The 22,462-nt window shown below is 40.8% G+C and overlaps 1 protein-coding gene across 1 annotated transcript in view; it reads left to right on the forward strand.

Moving 5' to 3' along the window:
• LAMA4 (laminin subunit alpha 4) overlaps positions 1-22,462 on the forward strand; it is a 183,996-nt gene that overhangs the window by 98,699 nt on the left and 62,835 nt on the right. Inside the window, exons 12-16 of the mRNA XM_077487095.1 lie at positions 4,074-4,241; positions 7,640-7,836; positions 16,972-17,088; positions 20,718-20,866; positions 21,688-21,829. Coding sequence (XP_077343221.1) covers positions 4,074-4,241; positions 7,640-7,836; positions 16,972-17,088; positions 20,718-20,866; positions 21,688-21,829 — 773 coding nt within the window. The remainder of the gene's footprint in view (positions 1-4,073; positions 4,242-7,639; positions 7,837-16,971; positions 17,089-20,717; positions 20,867-21,687; positions 21,830-22,462) is intronic.

Here is a 22,462-nt window from a genome sequence, read left to right on the forward strand (position 1 = left end):
AGCAGTGTTGCACTATGAGATCTTCTTGTACCTTTTATGACTGACGCAGACCTGGCTGCTGCTGATCTGATTTAGATATTAAGCATTTTATGACCTCCTTTTATCAGCTGTGAGGTCTATCTCACCCGGTGAGGAGAAACCCTATAGGTTACATGGGTGATACTATAGGTGAAAGCATATGGTGGAAGAAATTGTGGAATTGTGGTTCTTTTGAACGCGTATACTTTTGAACACTATTGGTGTTTTAGTGGAGTGCTTCAGTAGAGTTACCATATATATATCTATGTGTTTACTGTATGTACATGTGTGCTGATTGCACTGTCCAGTGGTAGCTGCTCTACATTTGAACATTTGAGCTGTTTTATTTTGGCTTAATTTTGATTTCTTCTATTTGTTTTTGTACACTGATAGTACAGGATTATTATATACTTTTTATGTTTATTTCTGAATATATATGAAATAAAAATGTATAGGCAGCTCAAACCCAGAGTTAAAAAAGCACATGGCAAAATAAATTAACAAATAATTAGTAATTATTTTAAAACGCAATAAAACCTCATTATGGCTCAGAACAGTGCACAAAATTCAGTAACTTACAACAATCAATTAGAAATAATAGATGAATTATTGAGTGTTAAGAGTTTGGTCAATTCCAATCTGATTGGTTGCAATGAACACTGCATATCATCACTGCCCTGTACACTTACTCAATATATATTCAGTTATGATTTTAGATTATCTTTGAGATTATCTGTGAGAAATTTAACTTAGTCCTATCAATCTACATTTAAAAAATCTCAGATTTGTGCACTTCTGTGCCTCTATTGATTTTCTATCTGTGCTATTGATATCACGCGTGCGATGAATGGTCTACAGAAGGTGTAGCTTTCATCCTGTCTGCCAGTACTGACAGAGCTTACATGTCAGTTATTTGCAACTTGTGGATGCCACTCACCCCACTGGGCATACCCTATAACAAGAACTGGGAGAGGGAAATAAGTCACATGAATGCTGATTGGAGCACAATTTTTATTAAATTTAGGGGTATATAAAAAAATCTGGAATGAATGAATGGGGTAGGTGTTTTTTTTTCACAGCCATTATATTATGAATCAGATTTAAATTCACTTTAAGGTAACACGGTGATGCATATATTGCTTTATTCAGTACAAACAATGTATCCTCTAGCCAGCAGTGTCTTGAAAAGATGTCACTATATTAAAACTGCTGTCAAATACGAAGTGTGGGCATCTAAAAGTGCCTGCAGATTCCCGCACCAGCCTCCAAATCCTTCACTTTATCCCAAAGAGTAATTTTTACAGACGTAGCTGTGACACTTTCTGGTAATGTGAAAACTTGCCAATGCCCTAATGCATCCTGCACATTCCAACAGGCCAATGCTCAGCATAAGAATAGGTGGGCAGCAGAAGGGAGTGGATGACCTTGATATAATACACAAATGTCAGAAATATACCCATTAGAGTGGCCCAGAATGTGGTCATAATGGAAGGGGCAAGTATGTTCAGTTATAACTGCCTGTATATTATACCTTACAGTGTCTTTGTTTTAATATAATGACTCAGTTTCTTTAGTTGGTGAACCACTTACCTGAAACATGAATGTACATAATTAGTGCTGGACACCTGCTATCCACATGCTTGTTGAGTGCCCATGCCTCCCTGAGTTATACAGGAAGACTAATAATGGCAACCAAGCATCAATTCAAGAATTGTATTTATTTTGTTGTATGTTTGTTGTTGTTTTTTTTTTGACTATTAGAAAATATTTTGGGATCTATTTGTGCATAAGTTTGTGTACTTCCAAACAGTTCCCAAACATCTGCTTGAAACTGTAAGACCTCTTGCCATTTATTTCAGACACAATTCTCCTAGAGACTGTAGCCGATATCTGTCTGGCAATGCCCAAATGTATGAAATATTCCTGCTATAAGCAGACAAATTTGATTCCTCCCAAGGCACACTGACTCTCTAAAGTCAGATGGGGAAAGGCTGCAGTTCATCACTTTATTGAACTCCCTAACATCCTGTCTCTGTGGTTTGGATGGCTCACTCTGTGCTGTCTTGTATTGCAGCTGTTTTATATGACCTCTTCTTCACACTGCAGAGGTCTCCCAGCCACTAAAACAGTATCATTTCTATAGAAAAGTATCATTTAAAGCCAAGTTGGTACTCTGTATAAAGGAAAGTGACATTAAGTACAATAAATAAACATGATAAATGACAATAATAATGTCTACATCTTTTTGTTTCACTGCGCAATGCATATAGTGAAGCAAATATGCGGGAATTATCTGTCAAACTAATGATTTAATATACCGGTTCCTTTGTATTGCTCTAATAGTTTGTCAACATATCAGGGAAGTGTTTTAGTTCATAGCATAAGTGATATAAAATGCACAGTGAATTTTAATATAGATAATAGATTCCCTAAATATGTAGAATCTATTTAGGCACACAATCGCAATGCTAAAAAACTTCACTCATACAAGGTATGAGTCTCTAACAATACAGATTTACTGTACAGGTGTGTATATATACATATATATATATATATATATATATATATATATATATATATATATATATATATATATATATATATATATATATATATATATAAAGAGAGAAAGAGAGTTATAGACAACATATAGCAATGTTTAACATCTAATTAATTAATTAAAAATGCATAGTAAGATTTTTTTTTTAATTGCATTTTTTATTTTTTTAGCTATTCATGAATTATTCAGTGATATTAATAACTACAGTATAGACTTACATTGCAAAGGATATGGCATTTACTTCTGTGTTTGTATTGTGCCAAAGCAACAGTGGGTAATCAAAATAGGACAGCTATCAACAGTCACAGTACAGTAAGCAGATACTTTAGTCAGTGTGCAGGCAGAAGAAAAAGGATATACTATATACGCAGAAATAAGTTAGTAGTTTCTAAAAAAAAAAAAAAAGCTCTTCCTGGGTAGCTTCTTTTTATTCTCTAGCCATGTGGGCCCTCTGTTCACATGAGTGACCCAACTCAGCTGAGTGCTGCCTAAAGAGCCAAGTGAATTGCTCAATGCTCCTCAATCCTCATATGACTTTTGGTATCTGACATTAGAAGCACAGTAAAAAGTAAAATACTGCAAGAGACCTTTATCTTGTACTTTTCTACCTTTTTTATACCCCTTTGAACACGTTCTAGAAAATTGCTGTTTTTTTTTTTTTGCAATAACCTTTCGTTAAATGTTAGCTCCCCTTGAGTCCTGTGTGCCTTTAGTTCACATTTTTAACAGAGATGAACCTGGCAGATGGAGTTCAGAGGAAGATGGTCTAGCACCTCCTGATTAGGGCCACAACCTGTGTATTAAAGTTCCTGCTACTTTAAACTTCTCCTGTCTCAAATTCTGCTTTATGCATTCCCATACAACTTTAGACCCCGTCTGTTCAGACAATATGGCCACCTGCTGACTTGGCACCATCCACAGACACCTTAACTCTTCCAAAAAGACGTTGAATCCAACACAATTTTAATTCAGCTAATTGCCATACAGAGGCTGTTTTCCAGTCTTTTGAAGTGTATGAAGATAATGGATTTCATGAGTCCTGTCTCTGAAAATAACAATGACTGGGGGACTGAGGAAACATAGACGATGTGTGGATAGGCAAGCTCGGACTAAACTAAAATAGCACTAAGCAGGAGGGGAGGGACAGAGGAAGATACCAAAGCAAATTAGTAAACACGTTGCAGTGCCCCAAAACTACCACTAGATGTCAACATTCTAAAGGAAAAATTATAACCTGATGTCATTTAATACAAGACATAAAAATACATAAAGGTTAGGCAGAGCAAGACTGCCTCTGAAACCTGCCTTACATGGGGTATTGGAGCGCTGCAGCCAGTGTAGGCTGTATCTTGCAGTTCCAAAAAGGCTGTGCCTGATACACTAGGCCGAATTTATGTAAACCAACAAAAGTACATTGTGGTGTTAATGGGGGCCAGGTTGTGTGCCTGTATACAATACATGAAATAATCTGATTGTAGTCCCATTCTTTCCACAGAAACACTTGTTAAACTAAAGCATTACGAATCCCTGCAAGGTGATGTGAGCCCCACAGATCGTGTTAAAAACTTAAAGGATGCAGAGAAAATGCTAAAGGAGCTGTCAGTACTTAACTTTGATAGTCAAAAAAATCTGGTGCAAGAAGAAGCAGAAAATGCAGAAGACTGTAAGTAGACACATAAAAAAGGAAGCATGTTAACAAATGCAATCTGCTGAAATGACCATCATTTTAACCTTTATTACACATGCTGTTGCTTTGTGGGTTCATTACATTGGATTAGTTGTGCCACTATGAGCATATCTCTTTTCTTTATTTGGATGTTATGTAGTGTAGAGTGAGTCACTGTTTACACCATATTAAAGTACCAGCATGATTCTTGTCATTATCAGTGAGGGGAAATGCAAAGCTCTGTCTGGAATTCAGCTAGCACCTTCCTAAGTCTAGCCCTTAATAAGTCAGGTTGACCTGATTCCCCCATCTACATATTCAAGGAGAATCCGCTGTGTATTCTGGTAGTGGGGAGACTTCTCCATCATCAGAATACATTTATCAGTGCTGCAGGCTATAGCCAATTGTGTCGAAATTTTCCAACAGGCTGAATAAACAGAAGCCAATCAGAAGATTAACTTCTGTTCAACCACAGTGCCAATACGACGAAATACGTTCGGTCCTTGATGATTTTAATCCATGTATGACCGGTTAAATTCTCTGCATTTGTTTATTATACTAATGGGGGTTTTCTGCCTAATTAGTTTTTTTTCTGCTATCTGACAACAGTATACCCAGACAGGAAATGAGGGAAAATCTGCAACATGGACATTGACAAAAATGAAAATCTTACAGGCCTTCTTACCTTCCTCTACTCTACCAAAGAGAAGAATTTTTATTTCTGTCCATGTTGTTGTTGGATAGTTCTCTTCACTTCCTGTTTGGTAGAACCTTGTCTACAGGACAGAAAATGAAGGCACAGCTGTCTATTGGAGCCCTAGGTAGCAGTAGAAATATGACAAGACTTAAAGCAGGAGTAAACCCAGTTTCAAAAAACACTTACGGTATATTCCCGGCAAGCCGGAAATGCAAACTTTCACATTGGTTGTGCTCTCAACCAAACTTTCAAAACCTTCCAATAGCTGATTTCATAACTGATCACATGTGCAGCATTATGGAAGTTGAAGAATCATTATAGGCCAAGATGGCAGCTTCCTTGACTGAAAACGATAGAAGGGTTTACTTCCACTTTAAGAAAAAAACTTTTGGATGTACACTTTAAGCTTAGTTGTCGCACCACAAATGAAAACTAAATTAACTAAAATTCCTAAATTGATCACCATTTTACCTAACTGAGTGCATATAGAAGTGAACATTGATTAAAACCTGCAATTAGCATTGGTTATTTTCTATGACTTTTCCATGTTTTGTTAATGTGATATGAGATACCTGATGAAGTGTATCTTAAGGCAAAACCTTTTTTGTTTTGGCTGTAGTGTGGAGGGGTTAGAGATTCTCTCAGATTTATATTGATGTTTGTGTCCCCTGTGGGGAGAATTACCAAGGCTAAAAGTGAGGCAAAATCCAAAATGTTGAGTTGTCAGCAGAACAGGAATAGATTTAAAATCTTCCACTGGAGATGCTTGCTCCAGTGATAGCTGTTAAAGCAGGGACCCACCATACTTTGGAGAAATTTCCATCACTTTCTGTTTTAGACAGGAAATGAAAGCAAAACTCTTGAATAAGACACAGATGTCAAAAATGTTTGGTTGGGGTTTTAACCATTGCCTAGTATAAAAAATGATGGTTTGTTGTGGTTTGAGCCTGGCCAGGGAAGTTGAGGGTGAACTTGGTGCCTTCCACTCCAGGCCAGGATTTCACCTGGTCTAAGAATAAGAAGTGCCTGTTTGAGGGTCATGTGCATATGGAGAAGCCTATCTGTGAAATTAACAGCTCAGAGCTGGTGGGACACCTGTATTTTCAATTATAAATTATACTGGAAATAACCCCATTGCGAAAACAGGTTTATATTCTTTTGAATGAATAAAAGTGTCTAAGCTCTTGTACACACGGTCGGAGATTCCGACAACCAAATCCGTTGGAGTAATTCCAACGGATTAATTCCGAAAGAGGTCCGGAAGTGATGTTGCATACACACGGTCGGACGAAGTTGTCGGAAAATCTGATTGTGCATAACGTGATGACGTTATTTCGTTACGACGGGACTACGTTCAGGCTAGTAGCCAATAGCTTTGGTCTAGGAATTTGATCTGAGCATGGCACTGTCTGTCAGAGTAGGCTACACATGATTGGAGTAGGTCCGATCGGAGCATTTTGTCGGAAAATTTTACCGGCAAGTTGGAAAAGTTGGTCCGTCGGATATTCCGATGGAAAAAGTCCAATGGAGACCACACACAGTCAGAATATCTGACAAAACGGTCCGATAGGACACATTCCGACGGAATGTCCGACCGTGTGTACAAGGGCTTAGAAGGTCTTTGTGCATGCTCTTATTCAAGCTAAACCCTCACACAGTGTAATCTACATAGATTGCTCTTTAAGTTATAGTAATTGAAATGTGTAAACCACCATTTATTTTGGTCAATCTCCACCCAATCTATACTGATGACTTTGTTTGACATTCAGAAAGTTCCAGACATGGCCAAGTTTTAGAAGAACTTTTGGCCTGCTGGTCATGTGATGCTTTATATCAGTTATCTTCCCTCTTCCTATCTAAGGTAGGACTAGGCAGGTAATTTCCTCTTTTCTTCCTGGGCTTTTACATGTGATGGCTACAGAACACAATGTAACTGGCAATGGAATTAATATTTTGATGAGTCAGGGGTGTTAGCAATATCTGTATACAGCATAATTTATTAAGCTGAAATTGGCTGTTTACACGTAGTTTTCTTTTATTGTGATTATAACGCACAAAGAGTATCTATCCCCAAAACATTTTTTGTGTTGGATAGAATGGGAAAGGTATAGAACCCCTGTTTTACTATTATCCCGAACAGTGTTGGAGGTAGCTCATCATCTTACTTTGTGTGCTGGTGACAACTGGACAGGAGGCAAAATCTGCAACAGGGAAACAGACAACAATAAAAAGCTGAAAAAGGTTATAGCATTCCCTCACTTAAAGCAGATCTCCACCCTCCCCACCCCTCTTTTTTGTCACCCCCTGCGTACCTTGTTGCAGGTTTTGTATATAGGTAATCACCCAAAACACAAAAGTGTGCTCCATATGTAGAGGAGGGAAGGAGAGGAGGGAACTTATATCTGTGGGTAAAGGATGAAGATCTGCATAAAAAGCATTTTTAATTCTGTCAGTGTTGCATTAAATGATTTCCCGTCACATCTGTCCTCGAGACCTTTTACTGGACAGGAAGTGAATCACTCCAATGCGGCCTCTGGCAATAAAACCTGACAGGAGATCTAAATCCTTTTCACCCAATTCACAAAAAAAAAAGGTTTGGCTATAGATATGTTTTAAGGTCACGGACACAGTATATGTTGTTACATTTTCAAGTAATCAGTAAAGTATTACATTTTGCTTTGTGATCCTAATTTTGCAGTGTTAAGTGAGGTCCAAGATGATTGGGTGCAGAAACACAACAATACCCTGTCTCTGTTTCCTGATGTACTGGAACCCATCGCAGAATACTATAAGAAGTTATCAGATCTGCAAGAGTTCATAAAGGAAGCTCGCAACAACACCATGCAAACAACTGATAAAAACACAGAAAACAGCGGCAAGCTTCATATGCAAGATGTAAGATGATTTTGTTCACTATAGGACATTACAAAAGACAAGAAGAATGCAAAAAAAAATTGAATCTATATACAGGGTTGATTTACTAAATCTAGAGAGTGTAAAATCTGGTAAATCTCTGAATGGAAACCAATCAACTTCCAGGTTTAAGCCTAGGCTCACTCTGCTGCGAGATGTCAACCCAGCAATGCAGTCCTACTTCAGCGGTGATTTGACAGCATCTGTGCGGGTTCCTGCACAGTAGTCTATACAAATCGCACCCAAAGTCGCCAAAAGTAGTAGAGGAACTACTTTTAGGAATTGTTGCGGCGCTGCACTGATTTGGACAGTGCCATTGAAATAGCTGCCGATTTGGAATGTGATTTTACATGTCAAATCGCATGCCAAATCACCTAGACTTTTTTTCAAAGCTTAATTGAACAAGCTGAAGTTAGAAGCTAATTGGCTATCATGCACAGATGCACCAGATTTTGCACTCTCCAGTAAACAAACCCTACAATGTCTATCCAGAATGGAAAAATGTTAATTGCAATGTAGTTGTTTATTTAAGTCTAAACGTGAGGGAACTAAAGTTCTAAGAACAGTCCTTGTGCTGGCCCATGAGCATTCATATGTGCCTCTCCTTTTCTGTCTACCCCTTCCCTATAACCTCTTTTCAGACCAGATGGCGAGTACCTTCTTAGATTTATAACCACATGAGTAACCCTTTTGTGCTGGGCATCATCAACTAATGACATAGTGAGGAATGCCCACACCTACACCAGACATTAGATGTAGAGCTGCACCAGGAAGTATCAATTTTTGTATGAAGTATATTCCACAGAAGAGCTAAGAGGATAACTGTTTTCCTGCAAAATTCTATTTATTGTAATAACATCACTGATCTGACTAATCTCCTTATCAACAATATCTCTCTTTCTCTCTGTGCAAGAAAAAAATAATAACAACCAGCTCATTAATGTAGCAGCCGTAACCCTTTGCAGGGCAGCCTTAACCTTGTGGGCTTACCGGTTACCTCCGCTTGGCTTGTTCTTCCACGTCTAGGGGTTCCCAGGGTTGACACCCAACAACTTTGGATGCTGACAACAATAAAGTCCATTTGAAAGGTTTTATTTTGCAGGCGTAACATCCAACAACACAGTCTTGTATGAGAACAGAGGGCAAGAGTGAAGAACTCAGGCACCTTGAACTGCAGACATAACAAAGTCTCTATTGCCGCCCAGAGAGTAGCCACTCGCAGCTGGGCACTTCCAGGCTGAACAAATCTCTAGCCAGAGATTATGGCAATCAGCACTTTGGTTCCAAACTTGTGAAATCTCTAACCTTGATCAAATTGTAACTGAAAGTGAACAGGAACCTTTTTCCTCAGTACCTGGAATGTTCTTTGTCTCCTTGATAGTACAGGAAAAAGCGTGGATTCGTCAATGTCCTTCCCAACTCAGTAACCAGGCACTTCTCCGGATGCCAGCTTGTTGGCCTTCCTCAGAAGAGTCCTCCCCTGGTCACTTTCACAAGCTCCAAGCCATGAGCACACCCGGACACCTTGAATCCTCCCTCAGTTACTGCACCTCTGACCAGCTGGTTCCGAGACTCGCGAACAGACGAATCCCTACCCCAGACCAGGTGGGTCTATTGGGGCTAACCAATGGAAGCATGTTGCAGAGCGTCGAACGCTCCGTGACCGGGACCCCTCGCGGGGCTACCCCGGTCCAGGAAACAGGAACAGACCACTAGGGCCTCACGAACGAACAACCCGTAACACATGACCTCAACATCTTAAGTACCCCTCCCCAGACTCCTCAGCGGGGCCCGGAACACCCATTGATTGGTTCCGAGGAAGCTGATACCCAAAACGTCCAACCAGGCCTGGTTCTGGCCTGTCATGTGCACCTCACCGTACACATGACCAGGCAGAACCCTAACACAGCCAAGCCAGACTGATGTCAAAGTTAACCTACATAATGAACCCTCAGAACCCCATTACCGTTCTGAGGCAAAAAACTAAATTTACACATGAATGACACTTTGTCCAAAATGTCATCCGCTACATTAACTTATAACTACCAAGATGTTATTTTAGATCAATTCATAGAATATTCTCTGTGCAAAATTACCGAGCGCTCAGCAAGGGAAATTAATAAATATTTTAATAGAAACAGATATATATCACATTTGCAAATATTTGGAAGCCATATATCATGCCAAAACATCTTGGTATGGTATTCTCAACAATGAAAATACTAAATAGACTAAACTAAATAGAGTTATAAATAAGTGTACTGTAAATGTACTCTTCAAAAAGTATAGCTGCATACAACATGAAACATAAATCTCCCCTTAGCATCCCAGTCCACATTGTAGATGCCAGTGTTTCTCAACTCCAGTCCTCAAGGCCCCCCAATAGGTCATGTTTTCAGGCTTTCCATCATTTTGCACAGGTGATTTGATCAGTTTCACTGCCTTAGTAATTTCCACAGTCATTTCATCTGAGGAAAATCCTGAAAACATGACCTGACGCGTTGAGAAACACTGCTCCATACCATAGTAGCCTCTTTCTAGAAGGATAGTTTCTCATAATTGATCCTCTGATTATGGTGTCTTTCACCTGTCATTCTCTAATAGGATATTTCTCTCTTTCACAAGACAGTCTCTAACCCCTTGTACACACGGTCGGACATTCCGACAACAAAATCCGGCGTATTTTTTCAGACGGATTTTGTCCGAAACTGGTGTTGCATACACACGGTCGGACAAAGTTGCCGGAAAATCCGATCGTATGGAACGTGATGACGTTCGGTCGTTATGATGGGACTACGTTCAGGCTAGTAGCCAATAGCTTTGGTCTCGTAATTTGATCTGAGCATGCGTGGCACTTTATCCGATTGGAATTCTCTACAAGTGATTGGATAAAGTCCGATCGGCTCATGTTGTCGGAAAAATGTTATATCCAGCTCTTAAACTTTGTTGGTCCGACATTCCGACAGAAAAAGTCAGATGGAGCCCACACACGGTCGGATTATCCAACAACACGGTCCGATCGGACATTTTCCGCCTGAATTTCCGACTGTGTGTACAAGGGCTAAGAGGACAGTATTTACCATATAGCAGTCTCTCCCTAGGAGCCATTCTCTAACAGTAAAGTCTGTTTAACAGAGCAATATCTTATATGGCAGACTCTCTCCAAAAAGTATTCTCTATTTACAAGGCATTTTTCAATGATCTCTGATACATTGTCTACTCATTGAATACTCTTGTGGGCAGTCTTTCTTTGTCATGGGAGTCTCATTCAAAGGGGGTTTTCCTTACAACACCTGCCAGTCTCCCATTAACAGACTGATCTCTCTACATGGGGGCAATCTTACTCTTACTAGGGGCAATGTCATTTACATAGGATATTCTTTCTCCATTAGAACAGGCTTCATACTTTTTTTTTTTATTACAGCCAGTCACATTTGTATTAAAAAATGTATTTTATTCCAAGGTGTTATTCATATTTCCTTCACATATCACAACATAATACATCAACACTTAATTTTTTTAATATCGAGTTAACAAGTTCTATGGCTAGAAATAAATGCAAAAAGCTTATTTAACACCATAATGCAAAGAAAGGTGGCATGTGGTAACCCCCTAAATACCAGAGTGTTTGTTTTCAGGATTTTGTGTCTTTTTAATATATTTTCCCTATTAATTTATTCTATTCAGTATTAAAAACATGCATTTCTTTTAATCAGGTAGATATTCATATTATATATGAATATCTACACTTACTATCTGCAGTTCAATGTATGTACTAAGTCTCTTATTTATATATTTTTATATATTTATCGTGTACTAATGCAAACCTGAATGAGAGGTCAGATACTTCCACTCTGCTATGGTAATTTCTTAACCAATGGATTGACAACTAGAAATCATCAGTCACATTTAACTGGACGTGTTCTGTAACATTGAAGGCATTTCATAGCTTTTCTAAGCCAATTCTTCTGTTCCAATGAGTGTCAAGAAGATATCTTAGCATTTATATCCACTTCTTAAACACCTTAATCCAATCACCATGGGATTTATAGATGCTAATTGTCCAAGAACATGATGTTGGGTTTAAAAGCCGTGTAACCACCCTGTCCTAGTTAAATAATTCCATTGCTGCTGTCGAAAAGCCTTTTGGATGGCTAAAGGTGTGAGTTGTTGTCAAATCTCTTTAACGGAGATGTGAACCAACTATCTTCTCAAAAGCAAGGAAGTATGAGGGGATGAGAAGTGCCACACACCACTAGCTCAACAGGTAAAAAGAAATGTTAACGGCCTCAGGCTTGAGCTCCTCCTCAGCCCTGTCACTGATGCGTTTCGCCCCATCCATCGGGGCTTAATCATAGAGATGCAGCTATCTCTTTAAAATAAACTTTTTTCAACATTGTTTCCATGTGTTCCTTGCACATTTAAACTTTTGCCTTACAAGCAGTTGATTATGTATAAATAGAATTATCTTGCTCCACTCCTTCATCTCTATGATTAAGCCCCAATGGGCAGGGTGAAATGCATCAGTGACAGGGCTCAGGAGGAGCTCAAGGCTGGGGCCGATCACATTTCTTTTTACCTGTTGAGCTAGTGGTGTGTGGGATGTCTCTCACCCACTTATACTTCCCCGCTTTCTTGCACCCTTATATTTCTGTGTACACCGGATCTACCAGAACACCTTGAGTGGCACTATAAGTGGTATTGGGAATAGTAAGGAATTGTCTTCTCTGTTCAAAAAATACACCTCACTGTTCTTGAAGGAATTTCCCTTTTTCTTTAAGTGTAGGAAAACCTACTGAATCTAAAGCCGCGTACACACGACCAAATTTTCTGATTGGAAATGTGTGATGACAGGCTGTTGGCAGAAAATCCGACCGTTTGTACGCTCCATCGGACAATTGTTGTCGAATTTTCTGCAAACAAATGTTGGATGGCAGGTTTTAAAATTTTTCTGCAGACATTCTCTTCTTCTTTAATGGGATAATAATGAAGCTGCTTCGCTGGTGATACTGATGGAGTTATTGCAAATGATTTTTCAAAGGCTTTTTATTTCTTGTGATATCAAGAATAATATTATGCTTTTTTTGGGGGGGGGGGGGGGGGGAGTTACCACAACACCATTATCCCCTGGTTTTTAAGATCAAAGTTACAACTATGTTGGTGTCCCTTGTCAATTTTACATTGTATTTTTTTAAATGTGACTGCCTACTCTCAAAATGTAATTTGAAGTAAAATTATTATTCTACACAATTTTTTTATTGTGCATTAAAAAAAGAAAACAAATACATTAGAGATGCTATCTGCCAATAGAACTTAACCAAAAAGTGCATTCAAAAATATAGAAAATATAACAAATTAAATCATTGTTATTCAACCAAAAAATAAAATAAAAGCCTCATGCATGTAATCTGCTTCTTAATATAGGAGGTCAACAATGCCAATAGTTGGTGAAAGCAGGGGTCTGTCATCCGGAGATAATTCCGAAAAACATCTGGATTATTCTCCTGGAGCTCCCGCAGCAAAGGCATATGACATTATTGCTTAGGATTAATAAAGGAACCAATATGTGGTCCAAGAACTCCTCCTCCTCCTGTTCCTGGACTGGAGTGGGGTCAAAGCAATAACTCCAAGGCTATTAATAAATAGTTTTCAACAAACCAACAGTGGGCTAACGCTGCGCTAGAAAATGAAAGAAATTAATTATAAAATAAATATAAAATATAGTGAAATACAACAAGCTGCCAGCACTAAAAAGTCAAATACAAAAACTCCAACTGAATATGCATAAAGATGAGTGCAGTGCTATACAAACTAACAACAAGTAAATAAATAATTATACAAGTAAAAAAGTTACAAGTAAATAATATTATATTAGTAATATTAGTAAATGAACTGAAAAGCACAAAATGAAAAACACGAAATGAAAAACGCATATCAACACTCACCAAACTTCTACTAACGTGAAATTAGCAGAAGGAGCCCAAAGGGTGGTGCTAAAGAGCTGAAAAACCACGTAGGACGTCACTACGTTCGTGTTTGTTGGCCAACAGTTCCTTGCCATTTGTATGCAAGAAAAAATCCAGGCACACGCCTTCAAATACAAGTCAGAGGTTTTGTCTATGGAAAATCCGATCGTGTATACAAGGCTTTAGACTGCAGAATTTGCCCTCCTATGTTGGGTCTTTTGTTTCTTTTGGAAAAGTCTTTGCAATTCCATATCACTACATATTCCAAGTTACTCTACAATTATTCAATGCCTAGGCATCTTCTTGAAACTCGGGGAACTCAGAACAAGTCAAGTTAAATATTGCTAATTTCTACTAGCTATTCCATGATCTGGATAAATGAGAACCTTCACAGATACAGAGGATTAAAATAGTCTGCTAAGACTACATGCATAAGGGACGAGCTGCTTACTAAAAAGCCAAGAATGCTTTTTACTTAGAATTCACATTACACTCAGGCCGCGTACACACGGGCGGACTGTTCGCCCAACCTTGTCCGCTGAACAGTGTTTGGGCGGACAGTCCGCTCGTGTGTGGGCTTTCAGCGGACAGTTTCAGCGGACAGTTGGACGGACAAAGTCTTTCGGAAATTCCGAAAAACTGTCCGCTGAAACTGTGTTTGAGCGAACAGTCCGCCCGTGTGTGGGCTTGTCCGCTGTACTTTCGAAATGAGCGGACTGTTCCCGCTCGGAAAGTCCGCCCATTTCGAGCGCGTGTACAGGTAGGCGGGGCCCGCGAAGGAGACGTCGCGGGCTCCGCCGCCTGGAATGGGCTTAAAGGGGAACCCCAACGCCGAAAAAAATCGGCGTGGGGGTTCCCCCCAAGTCCACACCAGACCCTTGTCCGAGCACGCTACCCGGCCGGCCAGGAAAGGGGGGCGAGCGAGCGCGCCCCCCCTCCTGAGCCGTACCAGGCCGCGTGCCCTCAACATGGGGGGGTGCCTTGGGGAAGGGGGGGCCGCGCGGCCCCCCCACCCCAAAGCACCTTGTCCCCATGTTGATGAGGACAAGGGCCTCTTCCCGACAACCCTGGCCGTTGGTTGTCGGGGTCTGCGGGCGGGGGGCTTATCGGAATCCGGGAGCCCCCTTTAAGAAGGGGGCCCCCGGATACCGGCCCCCCACCCTATGTGAATGAGTATGGGGTACAATGTACCCCTACCCATTCACCTGTGAAATAAAGTACAAATAAAAACACAACACAGGGGGAAAAAATATTTTATTGCACAGCCGGGGGTCTTCCGTCTTCGGGGGTCTTCTCGCCGGACTCCTCCGCTATGTGTGTGTAGCTCTTTTGCCAGCGGAGGAGTCCGGCTTTCTTCCTCCCCGCCGCCGGCCTCTTCTCCCGACTTCGGGGGTCTTGTCCCCCTCTTCGGTTCTTCTGCCGGGCCACCGCGCCTGGTCCGGTGGCCCGGTCTTCTGTCGCCGTCTTCCGTTCTTCTGTCGCCGCCTTCGGTTCTTCTGCCGGGCCACCGCGCCTTCTTGTAGCTCTTTTACAGGCGGTGGCCCGGTCTTCTGTCGCCGCCTTCCGTTCGTGTTCTTCTTCTTGTTCTTCTTGTTCTTCTCCAGGCGATGTTGACACGTCGCTCCCTCCGGCCGGAATGCCAGAGCCGCCCTGCGCTGTGACTTATATAGTGACAATGGGGCGGGGTCACATGGTATATGTCACATGGGTTGATGTCACATGGTGACCCCGCCCCCTTACGATGTCATAGTCCCCATGTGACATCAACCCATGTGACCAACCCATGTGACATATACCATGTGACCCCGCCCCATTGTCACTATATAAGTGACCGCACAGCGCGTCCCCGGCATTCCGGCCGGAGAGCTCGTCGAGTCAACATCTCCAGGAGAAGAACAAGAAGAACAAGAAGAAGAACACGAACGGAAGGCGGCGACGGCGACAGAAGACCGGGCCACCGCCTGTAAAAGAGCTACAAGAAGGCGCGGTGGCCCGGCAGAAGAACCGAAGGCGGCGACAGAAGAACGGAAGACGGCGACAGAAGACCGGGCCACCGGACCAGGCGCGGTGGCCCGGCAGAAGAACCGAAGAGGGGGACAAGACCCCCGAAGTCGGAAGAAGAGGCCGGCGGCGGGGAGGAAGAAAGCCGGGCTCCTCCGCTGGCAAAAGAGCTACACACACATAGCGGAGGAGTCCGGCGAGAAGACCCCCGAAGACGGAAGACCCCCGGCTGTGCAATAAAATATTTTTTCCCCCTGTGTTGTGTTTTTATTTGTACTTTATTTCACAGGTGAATGGGTAGGGGTACATTGTACCCCATACTCATTCACATAGGGTGGGGGGCCGGTATCCGGGGGCCCCCTTCTTAAAGGGGGCTCCCGGATTCCGATAAGCCCCCCGCCCGCAGACCCCGACAACCAACGGCCAGGGTTGTCGGGAAGAGGCCCTTGTCCTCATCAACATGGGGACAAGGTGCTTTGGGGTGGGGGGGCCGTGCGGCCCCCCCCCTTCCCCAAGGCACCCCCCCATGTTGAGGGCACGCGGCCTGGTACGGCTCAGGAGGGGGGGCGCGCTCGCTCGCCCCCCTTTCCTGGCCGGCCGGGTAGCGTGCTCGGACAAGGGTCTGGTGTGGACTTGGGGGGAACCCCCACGCCGATTTTTTTCGGCGTTGGGGTTCCCCTTTAAGCCCATTCCAGGCGGCGGAGCCCGCGACGTCTCCTTCGCGGGCCCCGCCTACCTGTACACGCGCTCGAAATGGGCGGATTTGCCTCCTCCTTACGTGGACGAGTCCGTTCATTTCAAAAGTTGAGCGAACTGTTTGCCCAACCTTGTTCGTCAAACAGTCCGCTCGTGTGTGGGCAAGTCCGCTCATGCAAATTTTGAGCGGACTGTTTGACAAACTGTTTGCCGAACAAGGTTGGGCGAACAGTCCGCGCGTGTGTACGCGGCCTCACTCTATATTTGTCAAATAAAAATGTTATACAGATTAAAAGAGATATAAAAAATCAACAAATTTTTAAAAAACAAAACGATATGCAGTCTTATGCAAAAGTATTTCCAGTTAGTTGCTTTGGGTTTCGGCACTTTTGCTCATTGATCCTAATAATCTTGTAAATTTTAATGTCCTAATGAAATGTAAATTCTCCACTAGGAACGGATAACAACTGTGAATGAAGCAGCAACATCTACCAATGATGCCTTGAAAGAAGGATGGACAATATTAAACAATACCCATGTGATCATTGAAGATATTAATGACACGATCAAGGTACAGTGATGTGAAAATGGGGACAAATACATGCATTTGCATTTTACGGGGCTCTGCAAAGTGCTAAAGAAAATTATTCGTTTAGTATGTATGAACATTTGGACAGATGAGAATATATGTAAAATTATATTATATAAACCCTTTTCTGTGGCAAGTTCAGGTCTGGAGCATACCAAGTAACATCTTATTTGGTAAATACATAGTGAGCAAAATGAGTTAGAACCATGTACATGGCTTAAAAACATTAATAGAGACAAGTTTTTATGTATAGTTTTTTGCTGCACATAGAAAGCAAGAGTAATGAGGATGAAAAGTGTGAGGTGATTTTCAATAACTAATAAAATGAAGACGTTCTATTTTTTAATATCCACTACAAATGCTTGGATGTTTAAAGCGTACTTGGGGCACATTTAATTTTCTAAGTCGGTAAATTTAGTTTAATTTCACTGCACTTATCCCTATGTCTACCTCTATTTACTACACTAAATCAGGGAAATTGTTTTTAATCAGTCGGACCTGACTGCTAGACCTGCATACAGCGAAAAAGAGTTATGCACAGCCACTCTGCTGCATTATCAAACAGGAAGCAAAGTAAAAAAATGTAATAAGTAAATATGGCAGTAAATTAAAACATATTAATACAATTATTTACACATATAATATATATTATATATATATGTGTGTGACTCTAAAGGCTGAAGGTTTTTTACCTTCATGCATTACATCCATGAAAGTAAAAAAAACTTCCGGATGCAGCTTCCCCTCCCCCAGCCCCTACAATACTCACCTGAGCCTGACCTCGATCCAGCTATGTGCACGAGAACGGATGCTCTTCCAGTTCTCTTGCTCTTCATAGGCTCAGAAACAGCAGCAGGAGCCATCAGCTACCGATGCTGTCAGTCACAGTCAGTGAGAAGGGAGCAGGGGCAGGGCTAAGTCACATCTTACAGAAACACAGAGCAGGGCTAGGGAGTGAGCACGCACAAGTTCCACCATAGCGAGCAGCTTGCTAGGGGGGTACTCAGCAGGGGGGAGAAGCCGGGGCACCAGCGGGGGACCCAGGAAAGAAGGATCAGAGCTGCTCTGTGCAAAACCATTGCACAGAGCAGGTTCAGTATGGCATGTTTGTTATTTTAAAAAATAACCTTTTATCCTTTAGTATTACTTTAAGTTGAATGCTTTCACATGCATATAAAATACTTTTGAATGCTGAAGTGAGAAAAAAAGTATGAACATTTTAAGGAACAATGTAAAAAATATATAATAGCCATGCAATAACCAACCTAAAGTGTCAGGCCATCCAAAAAGTGATATTTTAAATATCATTGGAGTTTGGCAGGCAAAGTAAAGACATAAAGGAAGACACAAACATTTTATATGTCATGAATACTTTAACGGTGTGATCTCGCTGCATTAGACCCCAACTCTGTTCCTGTCCACCTCAGAGATTTGTGTCCTCTCACTACCAATACCTTTTGTGTTTCAGCAATTCCTGTTTAATTCATCATAATATATTGTAGGTGTAGCCAGGTGCTTATGTAGAAGGAGGCATTGGGGGTTATTTACGAAAGGAAAATCCACTTTGCACCGCAAGTACACTTGAAAGTGCACTGAAAGTACACTTGGAAGTAAAGTCACTGTAAGTCCGAGGGGCACATGCAAGGAAAAAAAAAAACAGCATTTTAGCTTGCACATGATTGGATGATAAAATCAGCAGAGCTTCCACTCATTTTAGATCTAGAGTGACTGCACTTCCAAGTGCACTTTCAGTGCACTTTCAAGTGCATTTGCAGTGCAAAGTGGATTTGCCTTTTGTAAATAACCCCCATTGCCTTGTATTCTCCTCTCCCTCTACTGAGATACTGATGATATGCTGCACCATTCTCCTTCGGTCAGCAGTAGGAGTGCTAAAGCCAAGCAAGCCCATATACTTCTATGCAGAGCGTTGAAAATCCTGGGAGTTGTAGTTTGTTCTTCTTGACGGTGAGGGAGTTAGAGATAGAGCACATTTGTCTGAATATTGGCCTGCCAGCAGAAGACCATAACAGCAGTGATTCGAGCCTGAGACTGAAGCCCCATACACACTATCAGATTTTCTGCTGATTTTTTCCTTCGGATTTACCAAAACCATATAATATGAGGTCAAACCTTAGGAGTGTCAATCAGGGAGGCCCTTCTACAACATGGTTTTGGTAAATCTGAAGGAAAAAATCAGCAGAAAATCTGATGAAAAGTGTGGACATCCGGGGGCAGTGCAGCACTGTCCACATCGCAGCACTTGCACCGCTGTCACAGGGAGCCTGGAGCATCCACTCACCCTCTGCTTCCAACCACTGATCACCTAAGGCTTTAGGGGAGAGACCGAGGAGGCCTCCTTTCTACAGCAAGAAGTTGTTGAAGCATCCCAGAGACTGGTGAGAGGGCTATTCACCCATTGCTGATAGCGACTAAGCCACTGAGAGCAAAAAAAAAGTGTACCCAATCCATACTGCACCATATACTGCACTTTTTACAAATCTACACTGTACCTATACCAACCCTATACTACATTATACTTTACTGCATCTAAACCACAAGTACCTTGCACCTGTATTGAGACTATTCCATACCCATACTGTATCTATACTGCATGCAGGTTAACTGGGTATCGTTAAGTGCAAAAATGCTCCTAAAGGGCCCTAACAATAGCCGGCAGAAGAACATCTCAAAGCACTGCTCCTTCTGTAAAAATGATTCTGCAAGTCCTCTTTGTTCCCCTGCTCCCCTCCCTCCTCTACTATCCTTCCTTTTTTTTTGGACAGTGCATATCCAGTCAATTTGGGACTAGCATCACCACCATAAATACACTTTGGCAGTATAGTTCCAGTACTCGGTAGATTAAACTTTACTACTGCTCACTGATGCACTTGAGGTGGTGGCCTTACTACTGTTTCTTCTGATCTGGATGCCAAATGTCATTTTATGCCTAGTCCTTTCTGCTATTCCCTTTGTATGCTAAACTGTGTTATAACCATTGTTAATTCATTTTATGCCTGCCTAGTTACTAACCATATTAGGTGACAATATATTACGTTTGAATTTACTACCTGGTTTGGTGCCTGTTTTCTTTGATGTAACACTATTACCGGGTGGGTACTATGTATTACTTTCAGTGATTTCCTGTGATATATGTTGGTACATGCAACCTAGTGTGTTAGAGGGTCTGAGGTTTTTTATGTATAGTTTTTTGCTGCACATAGAAAGCAAGAGTAATGAGGATGAAAAGTGTGAGGTGATTTTCAACAACTAATAAAATGAAGACTTTCTATTTTTTAATATCCACTACAAATGCTTGGATGCAAAGACAAGGGACCTATCCTAATTAGTGGCTGATACGGGGGTAGTGCCACATAGTAAACAGAGAAAGTGGAAATCCTCATATAATCACATTAGATATGTAGACCAAAGAACATAAGCCTAGAGATCTAACAGAGTCCTTGAGAAATATTAGAAATTGTTAGGTGGTTTAAATATTCATCATCTATCAAAAATTGAAATATACATTTTGTATGGACTGGCCCTTTAGGATTATAGTAAAATAAGTATTTTGATAATAGTTATTAATATTGACTTTCATTTTTTTAACATAGAACATGTCTGGTCACCATGCTGAAATAGATGGAGCTAACAATGAACTTCAGGAGAGAATAGCTAATTTATCTGACAATGCTGAGGACCTAGTTCGGCAAGCTGTAGATCATGCACTTGTACTTCAAAGGCAAGCTGATGGGCTGAAAAGGTAAGATAACACAACATTAGAATCTTCAATACTATAAGTTGACGTTTATTATACAAACCTGCAAGAAAGGTCTGGATATAGTATAGCAGGATGCACAAGATAGTTGAATTATAGCCACCATAGTTCATTAATGAAAAGTAAGTAATATTTTATATTTTAGATATACTGTTCTTTAAAGCCCAACTCTATGGGTTTAATTTACTAAAGGTAAATAGACTCTTTACTTTGCAAAAACATTTTCACATTGCAAGCAAGGTTTTCTTAACTTAGTGGATGAGGTAAAGCTCTGCTCACTGCCATCATCCATTTATCCGTTAGCAACAATATTGTCTTTTTTTTATTTTCCTTGCACATTGGGTAACCTTTACAAATAGAAATTTTACTACATTCAGTAAGCTAAGGAAAATTCCCTTCCAAATTTTCCTTTAGTAAATCAACCTCTATATCGGTTTTGAGTGAACCCCTTCAATTTGTCTAAAATAGACTGAATTATGTTGAAATCCTATACAGTATTAGAATTAAATCTCCTGTTTGGAGCACCATTATCTTTTATGAAGTTAGTTGAATTCTCCCCAGCGAGGTCACAAACTGAAAAAAAGAGCAAAACTAAAAAAAAATATTCTAATTGGAATTAGGTTTTAAAAAAGAATTGGCTCCACTGAGAAAAACACATCATTACAGCTAGGTCTAAATATTTCATTTAACGGGAAATAGTAAAGAAAATTGTAATTATAGATCAGACTTGATTATATTTCTTAGACAGATTTTATTTTCGGAGAGAAACATTCATAGTCTTTACACTATAATTTTCCCAATAACAGTGACTTGAAGAATGTTGACACAAATGGATTGGTCCAAAAAGCACTTGATGCCTCCAATGTGTATGAGAAAATTGTATCTCTTGTTGAAGATTCCAATGAGACATCTGTTATTGCTGCAAATGCTGCTGACAGAGCTAAAGATGTAAGTCACAATGATTTCCACTGTTTATTGAATCCCTGTTGCTATCATCACCTGTTCCTAAGCATTTCATGACTGTGATCTTGTAGTTCTCGGGTGTTAATGTCAGCTCATTTATCCACATTGCTCTGCAGTGAGCTTATAATTAATGTGTTGATTATGCAGTCTATAGAGAAGTTTTTTTCCTCTTTGGAACAAAGCCTGCATTGTAGCTGTATACCATGGCCTATAGTGCAATAGGGCGAGGGGGAGGTAAGAGTTTATTTTTATGTTGCAAAAATATGAATTCAGTCTTAAAGAAGGTGTGTCTAAACTGGGTACTGATAGGGAGGAGCAAGAGTTACAAACACAAATTCATATTTAAAGACTTTCCTATCTGACAGGGATATCTTTGTCATATGTGCAGTTCACGGGCGGCATTTGGCCAAAGGCGTCTATGAATGCGACCCAACACAAAATCATAAACTTCCTTAAACTACAGATTTTTGGGGGAGGATTTTTTAGTAAAAATGCATTTACACTTAGCGAACACATGTGGCTGAAGAAAAATTTGACAATGTCTCTTTACGGTACTTTTATAATTTTATCTTCCCAAAGAAAAATGTCCCACTCTTCACAATCCTGTCTTATTAATTT

Source organism: Lithobates pipiens, unplaced genomic scaffold (assembly GCF_037356315.1).
Source record: "Lithobates pipiens isolate NorthernLeopardFrog02 unplaced genomic scaffold, aLitPip1_a1.2 Scaffold_18, whole genome shotgun sequence".
Lineage (NCBI taxonomy): Eukaryota > Metazoa > Chordata > Amphibia > Anura > Ranidae > Lithobates > Lithobates pipiens.